The sequence below is a fragment of the Betta splendens genome, chromosome 17 (assembly GCF_900634795.4).
Source record: "Betta splendens chromosome 17, fBetSpl5.4, whole genome shotgun sequence".
In the NCBI taxonomy this organism is placed as follows: Eukaryota; Metazoa; Chordata; class Actinopteri; order Anabantiformes; family Osphronemidae; genus Betta; species Betta splendens.
The window spans coordinates 2114049-2125001 of record NC_040897.2 but is presented as its reverse complement, the minus strand read 5'-3'; the positions used below and the strand labels follow the sequence as shown (position 1 = coordinate 2125001).

General features: G+C 43.7%; 1 gene segment (V, D, J or C); it reads left to right on the top strand.

Annotated features, from left to right (window-relative positions):
- Positions 1-9938: 9938 nt before the first annotated feature.
- LOC114844767 (immunoglobulin kappa variable 6D-21-like) lies at positions 9939-10691 on the top strand. The segment is given in 2 exon segments: positions 9939-10051; positions 10238-10691. Coding segments are annotated over 2 exon segments (360 nt in total).
- The last annotated feature ends 262 nt before the right edge of the window (positions 10692-10953 follow it).

Genomic DNA, 10953 nt, shown 5'->3' with positions numbered 1-10953 from the left:
AGGCTGAAGATGCAGCAGATTATTACTGTCAGAGTTATCATTACATTAACAGCAACTATGTGTTGACACAGTGAAAAACTGTCATACAAAAACCTCCTCAGTCAAAGTGAACAGAAACTGAACTAACTGCTGCAGCTGTCAACAGAGTCAACACTTAAATTTCAACTTGACATAACGTTGGTTGTAAATTTGCACTATACTGTATAATTAAAACTGAATTGAATTGTTAAAACACATCAGCTCTGACTGTAGACACAGATCTGATTCTAACAGAGAAAATTGGAAATCTTTCAAACTAATTAATTAATGACTAAACTTTAAACACTCAGCTCATAAATTACAGTTTTGGAAGATTGTAGATGCAGCAACACGCAAATCTAGAAAATAATTTATGAGAACTTAATATTGATCCTTTTACAAATCTTTCACAAACATCTGTACAAACATCTCTAAATATTTACATTAGAATTTTAGTCAGAATCTCTTTAATATCTCAATGACATAGATGAACGATGTAGGTACTTAGTGTTTTTCAAGGAGACTTTGAGAAGCTGCTAAATAAACCACTGACTCTGAAAACAGTGAACAATCTGATGTGAGCTTTAAATCACATTTGCCCAACATCAGCCTTCATGAAAACAGTAAATATAGAGTCATCCAATTCCACATTTAGAATCGTGTTCATTAAATTGAAGCAATTCCTCATCTTGCTGATGTTTCATCCACCTTCTACCACTTAATCCCATATGCAGGGTCGCGGGGGTGCTGGAGCCTGTCCCATATATCTACGGGTGAGAGGCAGGTACACCCTGAACAGGTCGCCAGTGTGGTGGAAATTTTCCATAAAGAAGCAGATGAGAGAGTTGTCCTTTTGTGCGATTCATTGAAATAATAAAGAAAATAAAAATAATGGGGAAAGCAAATAAAAAGCATGGATGTTGATCGTGCACATCAACAAACCAAAAACCAGCTGGGGAGATCAGTGCACACACCACGAAGGTGTGATGCAAAGAGCCCACGATCCTCAAGTTGCTTCTGCCTTTTAGCTTCTCTGTCCGACTAGGGTGGAATGTCTTTCTAACCCAATCAAATTACATGCACCATCTCCTCCCTGTCGCAGTGTGTGTGAAGATTTTTACTTTCTCACACCTGCATTGCTGACGTCCAACTATCTGTGAGAAAGGAGCACCAAGTCTCAACAGACAGAGACACAACTCCCCGACCTTGGGTTTGGGAGCTAGAGTTGAGAGTCTATCAGGCAGAGACGACCATTGAACAATGTAGGTCAAATGTCAAAGGCATACAGTAAGACAAAACATAAGATATTAATTGCAGAACATAAGTCATAAATCATACAATAACTGCATAGAAATAAGGAAGAGACATAGAAATAAGGAAGAGACAATTTTTCCCATAACAGCCAGTCCATCGCAGGGCAACACATAGACAGACAACCATTCACATACACACTCACACCTACGGGCAATGGAGAGAGTCCAATCAACCTAATGCACGTCTTTGGAATGTGGGAGGAGTACCCGGAGAGAACCCACGCAAACGTGCAACCCACGCTGAAAGGCACCAGGGCTGCCTCTGGGAATCGAACCCAGAACCCACCTTCTTGCTGTAAGTGCTACCCACCACACCACCGTGCCGCCCACAAAATAAATAAATATATATGAATAAACGAGAGACAAATGTGTAAACTGACCATGAAATCATGCAATAATCACACTTTTGTTTCAAGTTAAGCTCACAGTTTTTGCCTAATGCTTACACACTGAAAGCGAATTCTTAAACCAAAGCCGCAACACTTACGTCTTGTAGCACAATCTTAAACACAGTGTAACCGTAGCTTAAACACATTTTTTACACTTTGGTCTCAATTCTGTAACACACTTATTGCAGAACAGTACACACGTTGTCCTACTGTCATGTCTTTACCTGTTGTTGTAGTCATAGTTTCCATTTCCTGTTTATTTTGTTAGTACTTCCGGTTCTGTTCATTCTGTTTGAAGTGCAGGCTTTACTTCCAGTCAAAGATTCAACAGATGTTTGCAATAATCAAACATGACAAGGTATTTTACATCCAGTACCCACCTCACACCTCCACCAGATTGTCGCGAGTTACCTCCACTTTCCAGCGTTGTTCTGTTGTACATTCCAGTTACCGTTCCTGCCTGTTTCCTGACCTCGTCGTAGCCCAGTCCGTCTGTACCTTAGCCGAGCTATCCTGTTGCTGACTCTGCCTGTCTTGACCAATACCTTTTGCCTGGGCCTTAACGGTACCATGCAGCGTGAGTCTGTGTCTGTACTGTACCTGTGTTGGATTCCACTGTGAACATTAAAAGCTGTGCAACATAGCTGCTGGTCTCCATGTATGTGGGTCCACTTTGTCAAGACCCCTGAAATCTACACTAATAAAGTTACACTTATACTGTTAAGCTGGCTAAATAAAATAAAAAAAAAACTTATGTTCCGATAATATAAATAATTTATTTATTATATTATTTATTTATTTAATATAATTTAATATAATGCATTGAAACTTAGTATCATCATTTGTCCAAGAAAAGTAATAGTAAATAAGATAATTCATTGTTTTACAGTTTTTATAAGTCGCTTTGACCTGTTTTGCAAAACTAGGTTCCTTTTATTTCCATCATCATTATTCCAGCAGAGCATCAGACACATGTAGCAAATGTCTGAACCCGTTCTCATTAATTGACACATTTTCTCCTCCATTTTGCAACACTGACATCATTCAATCAGACTAAACTCTATTGTTTTAGCTTTGGTGACCAAAGGAAAACCATCTGTTCCCAACTATTAGAAACCAGTAAGACCAGTATGAATTCACCATAGCACCTTTTTGACACTCCTCCACAAAAATCTTCAATATTCAACCAACTTTTAGGCCTTAAAAAAAGTGCCAGGTCTGTGTTTCTTTTTACCAGGATGGATGGAGAAGGTCTAAAGCAGAGACTGAGTATCAACAGCTGTTGTGTCTCATCCTCCAAAAGATTTGACTGTGTTTTAGTTTGTATTTTCGGTGATATTTACAATATTTAGTCTTTTGCCATGAATGTCATGGATTCAATAAATCAAAGCATTTTTTCATCTGGATCCAATTATATGCATAAAAGGTCAAATTTACAACTGCAAAGACAACAAATAGAAACAGGCTCCAATGACGATCAATGAAGCACTGATTCACACTGAGATCATTGGTTTGTGTTTTGCTGTTCACTGTTATGACTGATTGGACGTGTCCATGTACTTGTTTGCAAATTGTATTGTTTAAAGGCAAAATGAGTTCTTGCTGCATATTTCCAGTGTTTTGACACAGTTACAGCCTTTAGCAAACAAACCGTGTCATTATGACATTGATGCCGCTGTTTAGACCTGTGTGTGTGTGCGAACTGTTAAGAGAATGTGTTGTTTCACTGGACAGATCGACCGATAAAAACTGTAAAAGCCTCCTTATGTGACGATCTGGGTTCTTGTCTCTTTATTTTGAAGGACATTTTAGTTTCACCTTAGTTGTCAGGTTTTGGTTCCAGTTTCCTGTTTTGTTTTTAGTACTTCCGTTTCTGGTCACGTTATGTTAGTTCTAGTTAGTTAGTGGATCTTGATTGTCTTTTGCTCACTCTCTGCCTGTGCCCTTGCCATTGTCACTGTGCTGATCTGTGTACTGACTTTTGCCTGCCTGACCATGAGCCTGATTAAACCTTCTCAACACTGAGTTTATACGAGCTGTGCATGTGGGTCCGTCATATCAATGAGGTGGTGACAGAACAATCTGGCCAGAATTGGACCCAGCCGGCTTTCAGGCAAAGACTCAGTTCGGGGATCTTTTTTTTTTTTTGCTTTTGCTTTTCGCGTTTGGAGGAGGATTTCTGCCATGAAGTTTACATGCGCCGAGCTACCCAGCGACCTCCACAATTATTTTAAGATTCTTGCGGCGGATTATGGAGGGCGCCCAACCCGGCGGCCCAGCGGAGCGCCGTGGAGGTGGCGGTGTGCACCTTGAAGGACGAGGACAGCGTGCTAAAACGCCCCAGTGTCCGTCGCTTCTACGAGCGGATGCGTGTGCGACTCGGAGAGTTAGACAGCGTGCTCCGCACCACACCAGCCCCCACGCCGTCTGCTTACGCCAGCCCTGGTCGCATCCCTGATGCCCCTGGATTCAGCTGACTCCTCTGCTCCTCCTCCCACAGCAGATCAGCCCGCGGTCCCGGTTTTAGTTTCCTTTTCCCAGCCCCGTCTGACCGTCGCTGCTGCACCAGCCTGCCCAGCTCCAGTTTTACTCCGCTGGGAGGAATTCCTGCACTCGTGCGGTCCCCCGTCTTGCGTCCCCCAGTTGTGTTGCCCACTGCTGGTCCGGGAGAGACCAGTCTGGTCCTTGTCGGCCCCGGTGGGGCCGTTCAAGCTCCTGTCCGTGTCGGCCTCCAGGCCGACAGGTGTGGGAGGTGTTTTTTGCCTGCCTGCGTTACACATAACGCAGGCCGGTTAATTAAAATTAACTGTCCATAATAATATGGTTTGGAGATCATATTTTAGTAGAAAATAGTTTTTATTTTGCTACATTTCTTATATTTTTGTGGGATTTTAAAAATAAAACGATCAATCATGTCATAGGTTTCAGTTTGAAGGAGTACTTTATTATGTTCAGCATTCCAGCGTTGTGGAATGCTGTTCCAGTGTACTCTTGCCTATCGTGTTCGACCTTGCCTTGTTACCGCCCCTGCCTCCTGCCTAATCTATGACAGTCCTGTGCCGTCAGTTGACATTTGCCTGTACTTTGACCTCGTCTGTTCTTCACCAAGCTCGATCTCAGGAATGTATACCACCTGGTTAGCATCAGAGAAGGGGATGAGTGGAAGACGGCTTTCAACACTCCTGCCGGTCATTACGAGTACCTGGTAATGCCTTTTGGTCTCACCAACGCCCCAGCGGTTTTCCAAGCCATGGTCAACGACATATTGAGCCCCATGATCAACGTTTTTGCCTTTGTGTATCTAGATGATATATTGGTCTTCTCACACACTGAAGAAGAACACAAGGATCACGTTCGCCAAGTCCTGAAAAAGCTCGAGCACAGTTTGTTTGTTAAGGCCGAGAATTGCGAGTTTCACGCCACCACCATCTCTTTCCTTGGGTTCATCATTACCCCTGAGGGCATCCAGATGGATCCAGCCAAGACGCAGGCCATCGCTGAACGGCCTCAACCTCATTGCCGACGAGATGTCCAGAGATTCTCAGGCTTCGCCAACTTCTATCGCCGCTTCATTCACAGATTTAGTACCATAGCCTCACCTCTCCATAACTTAACCTCCTCTAGAGTATCGTTCCAGTGGTCTCCTGAAGCTGAAACCGCCTTCCAGCGGCTCAAGACGGCCTTCACCACGGCTCCTGTCCTGCGCATGCCTGATCCCAGCCGTCAGTTTGTGGTGGAGGTGGCCTCGGACTCTGGGGTTGGAGCAGCCCTCCCAGCGGGCTCCTCAAGGTGGGCGCTTGCTTTCTTGTGCGTTTCTCTGCAGGAAACTATCCCCAGCAGAGCAAAATTACGGCATTGGGAACAAGGAGCTGCTAGCGGTCAAGGTGGCCTTGGAGTGGCGCCACTGGTTGGAGGGAGCTGAGCAACCATCCCAAGTATTCACAGAGCACAAAAATCTTGAGTATATTACTACAGCCAAGCGTCTCAACTCTCGTCAAGACTGTTGGGCCCTGTTCTTTGCCCGATTTAATTTTCACCTCTCATATCACCCTGGTTCCAAAAACGGCAAACCAGATGCACTATTGAGAGTGCACGAGTCCGAGTCGGAGGTCATAGAACCCACCACCATCCTGCTGGCTTCTTGTCTTGTAGGGGCAGTCACCTGGTCCATCGAGAGCCGTGTCCAGGAGGCGACTCGAGGTCTTCTGGTGCCCCCATCCTGCCCACCAAATAGGCTGTTCGTCCCTCCGGAGCTTCGGGGGAAGGTAGTCCACTGGGCCCACACCTCGTCCTTCAGTTGCCACCCTGGGGTCCAGCGGACTGCTTTCGTGATCAGCAGTCGGTTCTGGTGGCCGACTGCATGGGTTTCCAAAAGACGCTGTCTCAGACCGAGTGCCTCAGTTCGTGTCTCGTTTTTGGAAGGAGTTTTGTGATCTGCTCGGAGCCCAAGTAAGCCTTACCTCTGGTTACCACCCCGAAGCCAATGGTCAGACGGAGCGCACGAATATGGAAACCGGTTTCCGTTCTCTTGCCCCCACCAACCCAACATCTTGGAGCCAGCAAATACTGTGGGTAGAATATGCACACAATAGTTTACCTTGCACTTCCACCGGCATGTCTCCATTCAAGTGTGCATACGGATACCAGCCACCTCTCTTCCTGTCAAGGAGATCATCATCCCGTCTGCTCATGCCCTGCTGAGACGCTGCCGGTGCACCTGGGCCCAGGCCAGACGAACCATGCTACTCACCCAGGAACCCTACAAGAAGGCAGCAGACTGCCACCGTTCCAAAGCGCCAACATACACGGTGTCTGGCTGTCCACCAAGGATCCTCCCATAAAAACTCAGTCACGTAAGCTATCGCAGAAGTTCATCGGTCCATTCACCATTGATCGTATTATCAATCCCTCTGCGGTCAGACTCACCCTTCCGAGAACCATGCGCATCCACCCAACCTTCCACGTCAGTCGCCTCAAGCCCTATGGTTCCAACCACTCAGTTACCTCCTCCTGCACGGCTGGTTGACGGCAGTCCTGTCTACACTGTCCGCACCCTGCTCAACTGCCTCCGCTGAGGTTGCGGCCTGCGGTACCTGGTGGACTGGGAGAGACACGGGCCAGAGGAACGTTCATGGATTCCGGCCCGGGACATCTTGGACCCAACCCTCATCAGGGACTTTCATGAAGACCACCCAGAGCTCCCTGGGCTGTCTAGGAATCCGCCCTAGACGGGGGGGTTCTGTGCATTTGGGTCCTTCCTTCATTGTCTGTTTGTGACACTTACTTCCAACTTCCAGTCTGGTTCCTCCACTGAACGTCCACCACAGTAAGACAAACTGGTTGAGTGGTCGTACAAAAAACCTCAGACTGTAGAGACACAGCTCTGACTCTGACAAACTAAACTAAACCTACGAAATTCAACTTCACTATTATATTTAAAGTCTATAACTCATGGACACTGTGAGTTCAAAATCATTCAATTTATTTTAGGTTAACATTTGTTTTTTCTTTTAGTTAATGTTTGAAAGATTTAAATTGTACTTGAGACATGCTTTTCTTCTTAGTTGTTAAATTAGATAAATACAAATCAAATCTTTATATATTTCACTTACTTCCAACATCCAGTCTGGTTCCTCCACCGAACGTCCACCACAGTCAAATAAACTGAGTGGTCGTACAAAAACCTCAGACTGTAGAGACACAGCTCTGACTCTGACACAAACAAACTCTACACAATCAGACACAAACTGAGGACAATGACTGATAAAACCATTCACGTTGACATTCACAATTACGTTTTTATGTAATAAAGTTATATATGTATATGTATGTACTTTTTTTGTCAAAAGTTTCAAGTCATTATGATCTTATTGATCACTGATAAACACCATCATGATGATGGCATTGATCCAGTCCCTGTTGGAGTCAGTGGGAGCATTTCCATAGAGCCACTTTGCATCAGCAGCTCCATGCTCCAGTGCTCTGGGAGAGTTTATAGTCCTGAGAGCTGAACACTGGAGGACTGACAGCTGTCCTTCATCACAACACAAGACACAGAAATCCTCCTCATCAGCAACATGACTCTGATCTCCGTCCTCATCTGGACTCTCCTCTGCTGCTGCTTCACAGGTAAAGTCCAAAGAATCCAACTGGTCTCCTCTATCAACATGTGTCCCTCTGAAATGAAGCCACTGAACCATGATGCTGCTTTATGTTGTTGTCTCTGTGTCCTCAGAGTCCAGAGGTCAGGTCACAGTGACTCAGCCTGGAGCAGTGAGAACCACACTGGGAGGAGGAGTCACCATCAGCTGTAGAACCAGTCATGGGTTTTGGAGCTGTAGCAGTGCTTATTGTTTGGTCTGGTACCAACAGAAAATTGAAGAACGTCCAAAGTTGTTAATTTACTATACTACCAGTCGAGCATCTGGGGTTCCCAGTCGTTTTTCAGGCAGTGGATCGGGCACTGACTTCACTCTGACCATCAGTGGAGTCCAGACTGAAGATGCAGGTGTTTATTACTGTCAAGGTGCCAACACTATAAACAGTCAGTATGTGTTCACACAGTGAAAAACACTCGTTAGTTCAAGTGAACAGAAACTGAACTAACTGCTGCAGCTGGAAGCCACTGACACACACACACACACACACACACACACACACACACACACACACACACACACACACACACACACACACACACACACACACACACACACACACTTGTCTCACCACTACTATGTAGTCGCTCTTTACACTAACTCTAAAGTAAGTAAAGTAAGAATAGAATAGAATAGAATAGAATAGAATAGAATAGAATAGAATAGAATAGAATAGAATAGAATAACCTTATTGTCATTGCACAAAAAATTAAATGCAATCATTTTGGTGTCTAAAATAAAATTGTAATAAAGAAAATACTAGCTAAAAAGATAAAAACATGTACTTAAGTTTGACACACATCCATGACATCCAGTTGGCAAACATGGCTTTCGGATAAAAAATGTTTTTTAATCTGTATTTCCTTGATTTGATCGGCCTGTATCTTCTGCCTGAAGGCAGCAGTTCAAACAGAGAATGTTTGGGGTGTTAATAGTCCTGCAGAATGTTTTTCACTTTTTTAAGGCAGCAGGAACTTTACAGTTCTTCCAGAGATGGGAGAGCGTAACTGATGACCTTCTGGACTGTGGTGGTGACAGTATGCTAAAATCCTCTACTGAGCAGCAGTAGAAGGACACCAACAGTTTCTGTTACAAACTGTTGAACAGGGATCAAATAGTTGTGCTTGTTGGGGTGAAGGGACACATACACATGTACTCTCGCTAGAGCAGAGGGATCCGGTTTAAAAGCTGGCAGATTTGGAAGACCCAAACACAACGATCTGGAGACAAACACAAATCATTTAAATGGTTAATAAATTACAACACAAAGAGAAAGTACAAACTAAGGACGCAGCATAAGCAGGATTATCATGAACTACACAAACCTCACACTTTTATTAACACCATGAGTTGTAAAATGAATAGAAATTATAGTCAGGACATTGAAAAGCTCAGAAATAATGATTTGTATTTAAAATGATGATTTTTTTCTTCAAACTTTGCTCTCATCAAAGAATTCTCCATTTGCAGCAACTACAGCATTGCAGACCTTTGGCATTCTAGCTGTTCATTGGTTGAAATAATCTGGTAATCTCTGGTCTTCTGACGCAAAGAGCAGACACATTGTTACAACGCTGGAGTTGGAAATAGGCGTCTGTACACCTGTCGATATTGCACCAAAAAAACATTTTGCAGTTGCAGTTGCCAGCTAGAATACTCATTTACCATTTTAGCAATGAATACAGTGCATTTCTACTTAGTTTAAGTGCTTTTCTGTCAAAAATACGGACATTTCTAATAGTAGAGACGATCTGATGGATGGTTTTGATCTCACCTGGAGTTTGGAAAAATCCTGAAAAATCCTTGACAACTGCTATAACTGCATCTACTCCGGAGGAGGACAAAACCTTCATGTTTTCTAGTTCTGCTCAAGTGTGTTTAAATGTTTAAGGCTTTACTTGGAGAAATCACTTTGACCTGTATGTGTTAAATGACTAATTATTACAGTACACTCACTTTTTCCATTAGTAAATATGAAGAGAGAAGCTCTGAGCAGTGAGGAGGAGCCACGCTGACGTGGAGCCCACAGCTCCAGCTGACTGACTGTGTGTGTTTGCATATGTGTCCTGTTAAGAGACCAGTGTTGATCAGTGTGTGTCCAGGTCTTTCAGCGGCAGCACCATGATGATGTCTCTGACTCTACTGCTGGCCACCCTGGGGCTCCTTGTTCAGGGTGAGACTCTCTCTTCAGGATGGAGCCAGGTTCACCACAGTGATGGACAAACACTGAACCAAGCAGCACTGAGCTTCTTCATCTGTTCTCCATCTTCAACAAATGATCCTCTTCTGTTTGGATGTTGATCATCTTTCTCCAAACTGGCCCTGTGTCAGTGAATCTTCTCTGTTTCATCTCTTACAGGTTCATCAGGTCAAATCACTGTGACTCAGACTCCTGGAGCTTTGTCTGTTGCTGCACAACAGACTGTTACTATTAAGTGTAAAACCAGTTCAAGTGTTGGTAGCTACCTTCACTGGTACCTTCAGAAACCAGGAGAAGCTCCTCGACTTCTTGTTAGATCCTCTACAACCCGTCAGTCTGGAGTCTCTGATCGTTTCAGTGGAAGTGGATCTGGTACTGACTTCACTCTAACCATTAACAGAGTTCAAGGTGAAGATGCAGGAGATTATTACTGTCAGCAGAGTTACAGCCTCCCGTTCACACAGTGAAACAACGTCGTACAAAAACCTCCTCAGCTGAAGAGGAACTGATCTGAACCAACATCTGCACAAACACTTAAAACACTTTAAAGTTTGACAAGTACTAAAGTTACACTTCACAGGGTTTTCACTATTTTATCTATTATTATATTGTTTTCTTAATAATTATAAAATAGTACAGTGTACATTTGTTGATGTAAATATAAAGTGATGAACTAGGAGAACCCTCAGACATTGTAATGTTCATAGGATTTGTTTCATAGGACATGATGTTTTTGTTGTAGTCTTCCCAACTCTAGATTTACTTAGATCCATCAGGGCTTCACTTTTTTAACTATAGAACAGTTTCTTTAGCTATAAAAAGTTATTATAGAACATTCTTTTGTTTTATTATCATGTCAGACACTAAAACTATTT